Source organism: Coregonus clupeaformis, chromosome 15, assembly GCF_020615455.1.
Source record: "Coregonus clupeaformis isolate EN_2021a chromosome 15, ASM2061545v1, whole genome shotgun sequence".
Taxonomy (NCBI): domain Eukaryota; kingdom Metazoa; phylum Chordata; class Actinopteri; order Salmoniformes; family Salmonidae; genus Coregonus; species Coregonus clupeaformis.
In genome coordinates this window covers 3,059,565-3,075,504 of record NC_059206.1, presented here as the reverse complement: position 1 = coordinate 3,075,504, position 15,940 = coordinate 3,059,565, and the positions used below count along the sequence as shown (strand labels likewise).

Here is a 15,940-nt window from a genome sequence, read left to right as displayed (position 1 = left end):
CTTCTCGGAAATTGACCAATGAGTCTATGGCTGATGACACCCAATCAAGAAAGCGGGTTGTACCACGCCCATCTTTGTTTGGAGTCTTAAAAACAGTCAGCTTCCAGCCAAATGTAAAGGGTCCTTGCTATGCGGGATCCTTGGGACGTCCCCCACCCTCCAATACCCATACCTAACATTTTAAATGGTTAGGTATGGTTAAGGTTTAGGGTAAGGATGTCCCAAGGATCCCAGATAGCACTGACCAAAACTTAAAGGGGCTTCATCAATATTCCTTGACGCATAATAGACATAAACGCATAATGCTAAATGACTAAATTATAATAGAGACCATTTAGGCAGCCTAAAGATTATGTAACTGCATGTTGTTAAAGCATTATTTAGTCATCCAGATTTTCCTGACTTTTGCTTTCCTCCATTTGATGGATATTGTCATCATCAGCTTTGTTCTGCACAGTGAAAACAATAGGCCTACAAAGGAGCGTTCAACTATGTTATTTCAGGATCCCTGTGAGTCCAAGTACAGAGCTCTATGTAGAAGTTTCCTTTTGGCACAGATTTAGAATCAGCTTACCCTCCTTCAACTCCTAACCCTGATCGCAGATCAGTTTAGGACCAAATGCATTATACTCTGTACACTAAGACCGCTACAGATGGCTCCATCTGAGACAAAGCCATCCACTGGAGGATACAATCACCACTAAAGAAGCCTAAACAGTCACACCCAGCACCACACTGACTAGGCAAGTTAAAACATGACTGATTAAGGGTCTGCCACAGAGCCAAACGCTGTAGTTATGTAACCCCAATGAAAACACAGCATAAACGTGCAGTGGAAGGGTTAAATTCCTATCTTCATGTAGCTACCTGCATACTTCTACTTTCTGAAAAACTGTCTTTGACAAACTGAACTACATGACTTTGTGCTGTTGGAGTTATATGCGTCACAAAGAGAGCATTTTTGTTTACCTTTTGTTACTTGGCATTGACAAAAAGTAAGGCTAACAGTCACTGATGTTTGCCATCGGTGTGGCCTACTGTTGACATTACTATTGTGGGAATTTCTTTAACCTTTTCTATACGTTTGACACGTCTAGGTGGGATAAACAGTGAACACAGACTGTGACAAAAAGAGCACAGTAGACACAGCAGTTTACATAGAGAAATATATCTCAGGTTTATTAACCCTATATCGACTTCTTCAAAACTCCATACAGATTCATTATTATAAAACAGTAAGTACACATTGCTTACCACAGAACGTATTGCTGATCAGTCATTAAACATGAAAGTCGTTGTAGGACACAAGCACTCCAAACCCTAACTTAATGTAATAAATAATATAACATTTCCAACTCTGACCGGCTTCTCGTGGAAGACTAGCAGAGAGAAAACTGAGAGAGATCAGTGTGAACCTGGAGGCCAGACCCCTAGTCTCTGTCAGACTGTTCAGTGTGTGCTTATGGGTCTCTCTGAGTAAGCGGTATTAAACTGTCTAAAGAAACATTGTACCCATTCTAATTTACTGCACAAAAAGCATCCTTCTTGGAGGACAGTTCTATTCTATTTCATAGTGGGGGTCTGGCTCTCAGTCTAGCAGTATGGCACTAGCCTGTTCCCAGATCTGTGTGTGCCGTCTTGCCAACTCCTACCCTGAACAAAAATATAAACACAACATCTAAAAAGTGTTGGTCCCATGTTTCATGAGCTGAAATAAAAGATCCAAGACATTTCATATGCGCAAAAAGCTTATTTCTCTCAAATTTGTTTACATCCCTGTTAGTGAGCATTTCTCCTTTGCCAAGATAATCCATCCACCTGACAGGTGTAGCATATCAAGAAGCTGATTAAACAGCATGATCATTACACAGAACCGTTTTGCTAGGGAACAATAAAAGGCCACTAAAATGTGCAGTTTTGTCACACAACACAATGCCACAGATGTCTCAAGTTTTGAGGGAGCGTGTATTTGGCATGCTGACTGCCGGAATGTCCACCAGAGCGATTGCCAGAGAATTGAATGTTAATTTCTCTACCATAAGCCGCATCCAATGTCATTTTAGAGAATTTAGCAGTACGTCCAACTGGCCTCACAACCACAGACCATGTGTATGGCGTCGTGTGGGCGAGCGTTTTGCTGATGTCAACGTTGTGAACAGAGTGCCCCCATTGTGGCGGTGGGGTTATGGTATGGGCAGGCATAAGCTACGGAAAACGAACACAATTTAATTTTATCGATGGCAATTTGAATGCAAAAAAATACAGTGACTAGATTGTGAGGCCCATTTTTTTTAAGGTATCTGTGAGCAAGAGATGCATACCTGTATTCCCAGTCATGTGAAATCCATAGATTAGGGCCTAATGAATTCATTTCAATTGACTGATTTCCTCATACAGTGGGGAAAAAAAGTATTTAGTCAGCCACCAATTGTGCAAGTTCTCCCACTTAAAAAGATGAGAGAGGCCTGTAATTTTCATCATAGGTACACGTCAACTATGACAGACAAATTGAGGAATAAAAATCGAGAAAATCACATTGTAGGATTTTTAATGAATTTATTGGCAAATTATGGTGGAAAATAAGTATTTGGTCACCTACAAACAAGCAAGATTTCTGGCTCTCACAGACCTGTAACTTCTTCTTTAAGAGGCTCCTCTGTCCTCCACTCGTTACCTGTATTAATGGCACCTGTTTGAACTTGTTATCAGTATAAAATACACCTGTCCACAACCTCAAACAGTCACACTCCAAACTCCACTATGGCCAAGACCAAAGAGCTGTCAAAGGACACCAGAAACAAAATTGTAGACCTGCACCAGGCTGGGAAGACTGAATCTGCAATAGGTAAGCAGCTTGGTTTGAAGAAATCAACTGTGGGAGCAATTATTAGGAAATGGAAGACATACAAGACCACTGATAATCTCCCTCGATCTGGGGCTTCACGCAAGATCTCACCCCGTGGGGTCAAAATGATCACAAGAACGGTGAGCAAAAATCCAACAACCACACAGGGGGACCTAGTGAATGACCTGCAGAGAGCTGGGACCAAAGTAACAAAGCCTACCATCAGTAACACACTACGCCGCCAGGGACTCAAATCCTGCAGTGCCAGACGTGTCCCCCTGCTTAAGCCAGTACATGTCCAGGCCCGTCTGAAGTTTGCTAGAGTGCATTTGGATGATCCAGAAGAGGATTGGGAGAATGTCATATGGTCAGATGAAACCAAAATAGAACTTTTTGGTAAAAACTCAACTTGTCATGTTTGGAGGACAAAGAATGCTGAGTTGCATCCAAAGAACACCATACCTACTGTGAAGCATGGGGGTGGAAACATCATGCTTTGGGGCTGTTTTTCTGCAAAGGGACCAGGACGACTGATCCGTGTAAAGGAAAGAATGAATGGGGCCATGTATCGTGAGATTTTGAGTGAAAACCTCCTTCCATCAGCAAGGGCATTGAAGATGAAACGTGGCTGGGTCTTTCAGCATGACAATGATCCCAAACACACCGCCCGGGCAACGAAGGAGTGGCTTCGTAAGAAGCTTTTCAAGGTCCTGGAGTGGCCTAGCCAGTCTCCAGATCTCAACCCCATAGAAAATCTTTGGAGGGAGTTGAAAGTCCGTGTTGCCCAGCGACAGCCCCAAAACATCACTGCTCTAGAGGAGATCTGCATGGAGGAATGGGCCAAAATACCAGCAACAGTGTGTGAAAACCTTGTGAAGACTTACAGAAAACGTTTGACCTGTGTCATTGCCAACAAAGGGTATATAACAAAGTATTGAGAAACTTTTGTTATTGACCAAATACTTATTTTCCACCATAATTTGCAAATAAATTCATTAAAAATCCTACAATGTGATTTTCAGGAGAAAAAAAATCTCATTTTGTCTGTCATAGTTGACGTGTACCTATGATGAAAATTACAGGCCTCTCATCTTTTTAAGTGGGAGAACTTGCACAATTGGTGGCTGACTAAATACTTTTTCCCCCCACTGTATGAACTAATTCAGTAAAATATTTGAAATTGTTGCATGTTGCGTTTATATTTTTGTTCAGTATAAAGTAATTGGTGTGACAATGGCCACATAGTAGCTGGCAGACAGCCCAAACAGATCTGGAATCAGGCCAGTATGGCACCCTCGTGTCTCCTCAGTCATCACCTCTACCAGCCACCGGTGAGTCAACCACCCACAGTGGAAAAGCTGTCTCTGGTCTGAGAATACAGCACCAGGAATCTTTAAACCTCCCGGTCTATGTCCCAGGTCTAATCACCACACTTGGGCTGAGCTAACAACCACACAACAGAGCCTGGCTGCCAGTTAAGCTTTGCTGTCCCGCCAGGAACCAACCACCAGCTAGAAGGAGCTGGACATTAAAAAAAAGCTTATAGGACTGTTCAGACCAGCGGTCAAGGAATTTCAACATTACTTGACCGGCGGGAGGGAGGGAAGAGGGGAGCGTAGAAGCTGGGGGAGAGGGTAAAGAAAGGAGCAGAGGAGGCTAGAAGGAGGGGAGGAAGAGAGGGAAAAAGGGGGTTGAGGGAAGGGAAGGAGGGGAGGAGAGGGGAGGAGAGGAAAGAAAATTGGGAAAGGAAAAGAGGGGAAGGAGGCATGGAAGTCTATCCAGACAGACAGCTACCAGCTAGCTAACAGCTAGCTTTGCTACCACGGTGCTGTGACTTTGGTCATTCATGTCAAATGGTCAGTGTTACTAAATGCTACTTAAGCTAGGGGAAAAAATTATTGGAGAGAAAGAGAAATGTTCTTTGAGGTCAAATCCAAGCAATGTTTTTATTGCTATTTCAATAGCTTCCTAGTAAAATGTCTTAGTCTAAGGAGATATACGTTTTTATCTCTGATAAGTATTCTCACAGAGGCTACTTTATACATGTGTTCCATATAGGCATCCTCGCTTACTCCCATTACACACAATATAGCAGACAAATGCCAGTTTCTTCATATACAGTAGTATTTACAGTAACATAATACAAGCAAGAAATATATAACATCTCTTCGTCTGTCACAATAACCCGTTGACAGACGCGATTGTTGTAAATGGAAGCCCGTTTCACGAGAGAACACATAAAAATAACTGAATATTATTACTTTTCAAATAAATACATTTCTAAGTAGTCGAACAATGCTTTCATAACATCACCGTTCCCAGTACACAGACTAGGAGCATCACAGCCAACCAGTGGCTAGACTTGAAACCAGACCAGTGCTGTAACAAAACCAGTAAGACCCAATGCTACAAGTGACCTATGTGAACCAGCAGTCAGGTCTAGGGTTTCTGGGTGTAGTAGTGTGTAAGGCTGCGCCCACCATAGACTTAGAAATCCTAGAATGGACGACCCCATTCAATAGCCTGTACTGAGGGGCTTGTGTCTGTTCTATTCATTCTAATATGTGTTATACTCTTACAATTCAGGTATGAACTCTTCCCTGTGGAACAGATTTTACAGAAATGCTTTGGAATAAATACTTAGTTCTACCTCAGTTTGTGATTTTCTTACCAAATTCATATGTGTAAATCAATCTTTTATCTAGTTGACTTACAGTCGTGCGTGCATACATTTTTGTGTATGGGTGGTCCCGGGGATCGAACCCACTACCTTGGCGTTACAAGCGCCGTGCTCTACCAGCTGAGCTACAGAGGACCACACATAGTCATCTCTAAACTGTGTCCACTCCTCTGGAGGAGAGTACAGTCCTATAGTTCCTCTATATATAGTCCCGTGTAGCTCAGTTGGTAGAGCATGGCGTTTGCAACCCCAGGGTTGTGGGTTCGATTCCCACGGGGGACCAGTATGAAAATGTATGTACTCACTAACTGTAAGTTGCTCTGGATAAGAGTGTCTGCTAAATGACTAAAATGTAAATATATGTGTTATAGACACCATATCTACCCATAGAGAGCACGCCTGGGCACAGAGCGTGTAACAGTTTCATTTATAAACACACAATAAAACCTACATCACATTGAATCTGAATGGTCAATTGTGGATCCCCTGTTTTGGAATGTCCTTTTTGGAGTACATACAATGTAAATGGGAAGGGAACATTGTAGTGGAGGTGGCATGCCTTTTTTCAGGTCATTAGCAGTGCCAACCACCACTCACTGATTGTAACATCACATAGTAAAACTCTCAATTCTAAAGTTCATTGTGACATCACCCCTGAAAACAGTGAATTCTATATTCCATTGTGACATCACACAGTAATACTCTGAACTCTAAACTCCATTGTGACATCACTCCAAAGCAGCCAATAAAGTTAAACCACAGTGTCTCAGACACCCAAGTGCTATTCCACTGCTTATGTGAAATGATATAAACAGGAAAAGAAGCTAGTATCTTAGTGGAATTGAGCTCTGTTCCCAGTTAGGTGTGTAGGTGCTAGGGGGAGTTGGTTGCAATACAGTAGTAAAGTCTGTTCTGGAGTGTCAGTGTCATCAGTCACAGTACATGGAGTTTTGAAAGTCTAAAACAAAATAAAAATCTATAGAATATAAAACATTTGACAAATAAATCTCTCTATATATACAAAGTAATGCAAAATAAATATATTACTATTTATATTTAAATAATTAATCATATAATATACTTCACATCTCTGGTCAGGAGGTGGGTCTGTGTTAAACAAACCCACCTGTCAGTCAATCAGTCAGCCAACTCCTCCCTTCCAGTAACGCCACCCCCACCCCAGCCTGATAGGGTCAGGTGGTCAACCACTTCTAGTGTGTTTCATTCCACAAATGTTCCAAAATGAGGTGCAGCCCAGGAGGTACACACACAAATCCTTACACTCCTGTTGAGCCCTTGTGTAAACAGACCCCAAACACAACAATCGCTATCTTTAACAATCATCTACTCACAACCATCTAGTTCAGTTTTTTGGGAAATCGCCATCTTTGGAAAAAAGAAAGAGAACAAAAAAAACTAACCAAGATTCTAGGACTCCCTCATGAGAATGTTCCATTTGTGTTGGGGGAGGGGGTTTGAAGGTCGTTGCCATGGAAATATGTGGGCATGTGGGAGGGGAGTGGGACAGAAAGTGTTTTAGAGAGAACACACAGGTACAGGTGTGTGGGTGAGGGTTCACAGTGAACACTAAGCTAAAAATGCATGAATCTCTACATCTCTCAATATCGCTACATTTCTCTTTAAAAACATATTTTTCAGGTCATATTATATACTATACCCAAAACCTGAAGAATTAACACATATTATAAACATGCTATACGTTGGGGTGTATATCACCCCCTCCTCACCCACATAGCTGATCCCAGGCTGTGTCTGCAGCATCCGTAATGCTGACACACACACAGACACACGTATTCACACACACACATAACCGTATGACAGAGACTAGATACATCACACATGGCCGCTGCACTAGTGCGTAATGCACCAGCGTTCCTGGTCTCTTTCTGCTCCCATCTTGAGAGGAGGGTGGGAGGATAGGGGACAGGGGAGGGTGGGAGGATAGGGGACAGGGGAGGGTGGGAGAATAGGGGACAGGGGAGGGTGGGAGGATAGGGGACAGGGGAGGGTGGGAGGATAGGGGACAGGGGAGGGTGGGAGGATAGGGGACAGGGGAGGGTGGGAGGATAGGGGACAGGGGAGGGTGGGAGGATAGGGGAAAGAGGAGGGTGGGAGGATAGGGGACAGAGGAGGGTGGGAGGATAGGGGACAGAGGAGGGTGGGAGGATAGGGGACAGAGGAGGGTGGGAGGATAGGGGACAGAGGAGGGTGGGAGGATAGGGGACAGAGGAGGGTGGGAGGATAGGGGACAGGGGAGGGTGGGAGGATAGGGGACAGGGGAGGGTGGGAGGATAGGGGACAGGGGACAGGGAGGTTGGGAGGATAGGGGACAGAGGAGGGTGGGAGGATAGGGGACAGAGGAGGGTGGGAGGATAGGGGACAGGGGACAGGGGAGGTTGGGAGGATAGGGGACAGAGGAGGGTGGGAGGATAGGGGACAGAGGAGGGTGGGAGGATAGGGGACAGAGGACAGGGGAGGTTGGGAGGATAGGGGACAGAGGAGGGTGGGAGGATAGGGGACAGAGGAGGGTGGGAGGATAGGGGACAGGGGAGGGTGGGAGGATAGGGGACAGAGGAGGGTGGGAGGATAGGGGACAGGGGAGGGTGGGAGGATAGGGGACAGGGGAGGGTGGGAGGATAGGGGACAGAGGAGGGTGGGAGGATAGGGGACAGGGGAGGTTGGGAGGATAGGGGACAGGGGAAGTTGGGAGGATAGGGGACAGAGGAGGGTGGGAGGATAGGGGACAGAGGAGGGTGGGAGGATAGGGGACAGGGGAGGGTGGGAGGATAGGGGACAGGGGAGGATAGGGGACAGGGGAGGGTGGGAGGATAGGGGACAGGGGAGGGTGGGAGGATAGGGGACAGGGGAGGGTGGGAGAATAGGCGAACGGAGTGTGTATTTATTTGAACACATCTTAACAAACCCCCCGCAGGGGTCGTTGTCAGATGGTGCTCTCTGTGTGTGCGTGACTGATGGTGTGCACGTGTGTGTGCGGGTGTTGGTGTTGTGTGTGTGTTTGTGGGTAGCTGGGCTTGCGTGTGCCGCCCTGGCAGTTCTGCGGCTGCTCAGAGAGCAGAGAGGTCGTCTCACCTGGCCCGTTCTCACCCCCTGGCCTCGCAGAAGGGGGGGATTTGGGGGGAGGTGGGGGGAGGCGGCGGGTGGGGGGAGAGGAGGAGGAGGAAGATGGAGGTGGGTGAGCCGAGAAGGGGGAAGGGGTTGTCTGGGGCAGAGGTGTGCCTTTTGTGGGAGGAGGGGTGGATTGTGGCAGGGGCAGGGCCGGGCGGGGATTGGCATGGGTGGGGGTGGTGGTTTGGGGTAAGGGGGTACGGTCGGTGGGGGGAGGGGTGGGATGGGGGAGGGCAAGGGGGCGTTTGAAGGGTGGGGTGGCCAAGGGGAGAGGGGTGCGGGGAGGGGCTGGGGGGGTGATTGGGGGCAGGGATGCGGACGTGCTGTCAAGGTGGGGATGGCTCCCATCGGGTGACTGTGGGGTGCTGTCCAGCCTGGACGCCAGCAGACCGTTCTGGTACTGGGAACGAGTGATCTGAGGAGAGGAGAGGAGAAGAAAGCGACAGAGTGTTAAGGAGGAGGAGAGCGTATAGAGAGACTAAGGCCCTGTTCAAAAACAAACCCTCACCCAAGTATGTGTGACTACTAGACAGAATACTGCTGTCAGCATAAAGGTGACTAAGACATACGTACAGTTATCAGCAGGTTAAAAGTCAAGGTTAGGGGTTAAAGGTGAGAGTGTTACCTTGACATACTGCAGGTCAGTAAGAGCCCGTACGTAGAAGTCTGGTGTGTACTGGCAGGTGATGAGCTGCGTGTTGCTAGCGGTTACCGAGCTGCATTCTCCGGGAGCGCCACGCTCAGTGCAGCTCAGCGATGCCGAGCGGTTCAGACCGCTGCTGTGAGTAGGAGAACGGAACTCTGGGATACGGAGAGGGAGAGAGAGGGTGAGCTTGGGATAATACATACACCTACACACATTCGCACAAGAACAAACACATTCACTCGCACCCACATGAATGCATGCATGCACACACACACACACACACATATTAGGTAAACACACACACATGCAAGTTCACAGACAGAGGAGAGGAGAGAACAGAGGAGAGGAGAGAACAGAGGAGAGGAGAACAGAGGAGAACAGCAGGGTATGATTGTACAGTAGAATATCATGGCTCTGACAGCAGTAATTCAGACACAGATTAAGTTAGTGAGAAACCACAGTGTGGTATAAATCACTGGATGGATACTGGAGGTTAGTGGACACACAACACAAACACACACAGGCATGCAAACACACATGATACGCACCAACGTCAGCGGCCACTACAGCCATGTCACACACACACACACACACACACACACACACACACACACACACACACACACACACATATATATATAATACAGGACTGAACAGCAACACACAGATGTGGTGTTACACACAGCAGCACAGAGAGCAACAGGTATATATATGCAACACAAACATATGGACACACAAAGATGCAGGTTGGGTACGATTGACTGGTGATTAGAGGAGGATGTGGTTATATACAGATTTTATGCTGGGGTAAAGAGGGATTATATCAGGATCGGGAGTGATGGGGACCAATCAACAGCCAGGATCAAGGGTGATGGCATCATGGGTACCAATCAACAGCCAGGATCAAGACTGAGTATTCTGTGGCGTTTGATCTCCCTGAGTTTTCATGGCTCTGGGATCTGCTCAACAGGCCTGCCATGCAAATGAGGCTCTGATTGGCTTTGGGGAACGGGAAGGGGTGTCGACATTATGAGAGTGTGTGTTTATGTGTGTTGGTTAGGGGAGCTGGGGTTAAGGAGTGTGTAGTGAGTGAAGCATGCCCAGTTCCAAATCCACCCCCCATAGCTCGTTCCTTCTAGGCACACTTCTAAGAACATTGGATAGGCATGTGGTAATAGTACCACCTTGTCTTTTGGTAGGCTGGGTCAAACTGGCATCGTATTGCCTATACCCATCTACTCTTTTTAGATCTATACAAGTGCCTAGGGGAAGGGTCTAGGGAACTATTAGTTATAGGAAGTAGTGAGGGTCAGAAGTAGAGCAGTGATCATAGAACTCTAATTCTATGCTAGTGACAGGATCAGGTAGTAGTGGCGCAAGGTAGAAGATGGCCTTTAACCACAGGTCTAGGATCAGATTACCCAAAATGTAACCAGTAGGGCAATGAGAAAACATCTGAACCTGGACCAGTGGTTAGGGCAACTAGGTAGAAGGAGTCAGGGGTTAAAGATCAGAGATGAGAGGTAGTGCCGTGGAGCAGTGGTTCCATCTAGAGCCCCATCCAGCAAGTTCCTTCCTCCCTTCCTTCCTCCCTTCCTTCCCTCCTCCTTTTCCTCAATCTGTACTGTGTAGTCCAGCTATTCCAAAGGTCCAAAGAAATTGTTATCACCCTTTCTAAATCCCTGGCCGTGCTCCAATATCACGAAAATATTTCCCTCCTTCCTACTGTCCTACCTTCCATCCTTCCTTCCTACTGTCCTACCTTCCATACTTCCTTCCTACTGTCCTACCTTCCATCCTTCCTTCCACGTCACTGATCTAACATGATAAGGTTGGTGAAACCAGTACTGAGGGAAGCAGATCAGCTATTATTCCAAGGAAGAAAGGAATGAAGGAAGAAAGGAAAGATACATTTAACCCTAACTTGTAAACCCTAACCTTATTGGAATAGGGCCCGTCATCGGCACTAAACTGAGTAATGTTGTCCCAGGCTCCTCTGCTCTGCTCTGTCCTGCTGACAGGGGACAAACCCACTGATGTGACCTGATGTGGCACACAGTCTGTTAGCAGTACATACTGTATAGGGCTCAGCTGTCAGCATCAGCAATTACCGGGCAGAGTAAGAACTGCACCACTCCACATCACTCAGTCACTCCTAGTGAAAGATGACTGCAGAGGACCGCAGGTAGCTTAGTGGTTAAGAGCATTGTGCCAGTAACCGAAAGGTCGCTGGTTCTAATCCCTGAGCCGACTAGGTGAAAAATCTGTCGATGTGCCCTTGAGCAAGGCACTTAACCCTAATTGCTCATGTAAGTCGCTCTGGATAAGAGCGTCTGCTAAATGACTAAAAAAAAATAATAATAATAAAAAAAAAAAGGACCGGCTTGTCCACCAAACCATGAATAATTCAATACCATCCTACTCCACCAGAGGGTGTAGTGGAGCGTAAATACGCGTTATGCTAAAATAGCGTTATTAATTTGCATTAGCGCCACTGTCATCTCGACCGGCGTTCAATGGTTAGCCTTTTTTTATTTTTGTTTGCAGCTTTCAGTCTGGTTTAACCAGGCTACTGTGAGTCTGCTATCAGTCTGGTTTAACCAGGCTACTGTGAGTCTGCTATCAGTCTGGTTTAACCAGGCTACTGTGAGTCTGCTATCAGTCTGGTTTAACCAGGCTACTGTGAGTCTGCCATCCGTCTGGTTTAACCAGGCTACTGTGAGTCTGCCATCAGTCTGGTTTAACCAGGCTACTGTGAGTCTGCCATCAGTCTGGTTTAACCAGGCTACTGTGAGTCTGCCATCAGTCTGGTTTAACCAGGCTACTGTGAGTCTGCCATCAGTCTGGTTTAACCAGGCTACTGTGAGTCTGCTATCAGTCTGGTTTAACCAGGCTACTGTGAGTCTGCTATCAGTCTGGTTTAACCAGGCTACTGTGAGTCTGCTATCAGTCTGGTTTAACCAGGCTACTGTGAGTCTGCTATCAGTCTGGTTTAACCAGGCTACTGTGAGTCTGCTATCAGTCTGGTTTAACCAGGCTACTGTGAGTCTGCTATCAGTCTGGTTTAACCAGGCTACTGTGAGTCTGCTATCAGTCTGGTTTAACCAGGCTACTGTGAGTCTGCTATCAGTCTGGTTTAACCAGGCTACTGTGAGTCTGCTATCAGTCTGGTTTAACCAGGCTACTGTGAGTCTGCTATCAGTCTGGTTTAACCAGGCTACTGTGAGTCTGCTATCAGTCTGGTTTAACCAGGCTACTGTGAGTCTGCTATCAAGCTCTGGAGAAAAGCATTAGAGGATTGAGGGTCTGATTAGATTACTAAACCTTTGTAACTCTTGGTTTCCAGAGGGAATAAAACCAGCAGAGAGTGAGAGAAGGAATAGATCTTGGGAGTTAAGTGTCGTTTGGGAGTTGAAATGTTTTCGTCTTTTACTCTACTTAAAATAAAAATAAAAAGAGGTAGAGCAAACAATTAGTAGAACTGCTCCTGTATGTAAGGTATTGATATTCTAGTGGATCTCCACGCTGTCTGTCTATCAGGTTGTACTTGCTGGAGCAGGGCTCTGAAGAAGAGGATGATGGGAGGGAAACTTAAACGTGATCTTGGCATATAAAGTGACCCCACCCCCCTCCCCCATGTGACCCCTCCCCTTAGGGTGGTTGGTTCTTTACCTGGAAAGCGAGAGAACAGAGAGAATCTCTTAAGAGAGAGGCGTCGTGGAGGGGGGGACGCCACTGAGGGGGAGAGAGGGGGAGTGACGGCTGAGAGAGGGGTGGGCAGAAGGGGGAGAGAGAGAGACGCTGTCGTTTACTCATCGGTAGGCAGTAACAGCTCTGTAGGAGTTAAATGTGCCTCTCTCGCCCAGACTGACCTGAAGACACACAAACCTTTCTCCTTCACAGAGCACTTTGACATTATCACCTCTATACATCATATACATTTAGTGAACCAAACATTTGAGGCTGCGTCCAAAATGGCACCCTATTCCCTATTATAGTGCACTACTTTTGGCCAGGGTTAGCCACATAGGGCTCTGGCCTAAATTAGTGCACTACATAGGGGATAGGGTGCAATTTCAGATTCGTCCTGAGTGACTCGTCATTTTCAAAAGGTCAACGAAGGCCTGCTGTCGGATTGGAGGTAGACAGACCAATGGTAGGGGCGTAACTGAGTGACATCAGACACTGATGTGAGTGTAGGCAGCAGTACAGTACACAGAATATAGCGCATGCACACACATTACATAGATGCTGCGCACACAGAGCACAGAGAACACTATTACAGAGAGAGATATTAGACAGAGAGAGAGAGAGAGAGATGGAGAGAGAGAGAGAGCAAGAGAAAGGAAGACAGAGGAGAGAGAAGAGAACCAGTTTGTCCTGTAACTGTAATCTTGGTGTTTAACTTTAAAAGGCTTTTGACAACCAGAACCTACTCCGCTAATGTCTGCATGTGTAGCGCCATCTACAGGACTAGTTACAATACTGACAGCATAGAAAGCCTAACTTAACTCCATTTTATGACTCTCAGTACACCGATTATATTGTAAAACCTTTAAGGGAGGCTGCTGGTCATACTGCTATCTGACCCCTAGGTGTCAGTGTTTCTAAAGAGATCTGGTTTCAGAGATACATTTCTCTCCTATTTCAACAACTCTAGCTCACATGGGACTAAACACTGCTCTCTGTATCAGTGAGTGTGTGTCACCTGTTAGGTTCAGATACTACCCATAGTTGGCATCACAGCTCCAGCCCTATGGCATCATCACCTTCCTGCCAACTAAGCCCTCTCTCACACACACACACACACACACACACACACCCAGTCATTGGAACACACACACACCTTCCCGTCCTCCTTTAAAGGTGACACTGGTGTGTTTCTTTCTACCTGTTTACTACACCATCTGTGGGTCACATTTCTGTCTGCTGTTGGATCTCCTAAAACATAAGTGATTACACACCTACACCACAGGAGGTTGGTGGCACCTTAATTGGGGAGGACGGGCTTGTGGTAATGACTGGAGCGGAATCAGTGGAATGTATCAAATACATGGTTTCCAGGTGTTTGATGCCATTCCATTAGCGCCGTTCAGGACATTATTATGAGCCGTCCTCCCCTCAGCAGCCTCCTGTGACATACACCTACATGTGAGCTTTGCCAACACACACGCCTCATTGTGAGCTGTGGACAGTGCTAGTAGGAGCACTATCTACTCTGGTGCATGTGTGTTTGAGTAGAACATTTACAGATGTTGGTCAGTGAAGATGGTGTTTAAGGAATAAAACAACCATACTAGAAAAACTGAAGGCTAGAAATACTGTCTGACTGAACCAAGTTTATTATTTGTGTTTCTGCCAGTGTGTATGAGAGAGAAAGTTGGAGAGAGAAAGTTGGAGAGTGAGAAAGAGAGAGAGGGTGAGAGAGAGAGAGAGAGAGAGAGAGGGGGAGAGAGAGAGAGAGAGGGGCTGTGTGTTTGTCTTTAACAGTGTGTATGTGTGCATTGCTTGTGTCATATCATATACTGTATCCAGTACATTACGGCTGTGTGTGTGTGCTCACCCAGTGATGGTGTGCTAAGCGCCATAACTCCGTAGTAGGAGAAGGGTCCTGTCTCAAACTTCATGTTCTCGTTTCCAGCCTCCACCTCCACTCGCCCCTGAGGAACACACCAGTAATGTACACAGTAATGTACACACACCCAGTGACTTCCAGGTGCTGGGTACAAAAAGTAACCCAATTAAATAAAGATAGGTACCCTCACGCTGATGAGTACACCTGGAGTTTGCACAATAAAACTTCAAGCGCATTCATCAGTATGCAAGTATCTACCTTTATGTCATACACATGAACACAAACGCACAGAGAAATGCAGTTTCTACTGTTTCAGTGGTGTTGTCTCTTCTATCTACTGTTTAAATGGTGCTGTGTAATCACTGATCTACCCACAAAGGCCGGAATCCTAACTCCATGAATATCCATGCATGATTTACACAGTCGTCAAGTTAAGCCTGAGCATCTGATGATAGGATTTCTGCCCAGGATTATGGATTTATGGGATTATTATAACATGATAATTATGGATTATTATTATTCTATTTCTATAATATAATATGTAATATAATATGCAATTTAGCAGACGCTTTTATCCAAAGCAACTTACAGTCATGTGTGCATACATTTTTACGTATGGGTGGTCCCGGGGATCGAACCCACTACCCTGGCGTTACAAGCGCCATGCTCTACCAATTTAGCTACAGAGTAAATGTTTGATCTACAGTGAGGGAAAAAAGTATTTGATCCCCTGCTGATTTTGTACGTTTGCCCACTGACAAAGAAATGATCAGTCTATAGTTTTAATGGTAGGTTTATTTGAACAGTGAGACAGAATAACAACAACAAAAATCCAGAAAAATGCATTTCAAAAATGTTATAAATTGATTTGCATTTTAATGAGGGAAATAAGTATTTGACCCCCTTTCAATCAGAAAGATTTCTGGCTCCCAGGTGTCTTTTATACAGGTAACGAGCTGAGATTAGGAGCACACTCTTAAAGTGAGTGCTCCTAATCTCAGCTTGTTACCTGTATAAAAGACACCTGTCCACAGAAGCAATCAATCA

The 15,940-nt window shown here is 45.9% G+C and overlaps 1 protein-coding gene across 1 annotated transcript in view; it reads right to left on the bottom strand.

The window, feature by feature from the left end:
- Positions 1–1,093: 1,093 nt before the first annotated feature.
- The window catches only part of LOC121583122 (metal transporter CNNM4-like), a 34,066-nt gene continuing 19,219 nt past the window's right edge, over positions 1,094–15,940 (bottom strand). The window contains exons 5-11 of the mRNA XM_041899331.1: positions 14,882–14,978; positions 12,991–13,080; positions 9,298–9,473; positions 8,784–9,087; positions 4,430–4,501; positions 1,363–1,379; positions 1,094–1,120 (exon numbers count right to left, since the gene is read on the bottom strand). Of these exons, the coding sequence (XP_041755265.1) occupies positions 1,094–1,120; positions 1,363–1,379; positions 4,430–4,501; positions 8,784–9,087; positions 9,298–9,473; positions 12,991–13,080; positions 14,882–14,978 (783 nt within the window). The remainder of the gene's footprint in view (positions 1,121–1,362; positions 1,380–4,429; positions 4,502–8,783; positions 9,088–9,297; positions 9,474–12,990; positions 13,081–14,881; positions 14,979–15,940) is intronic.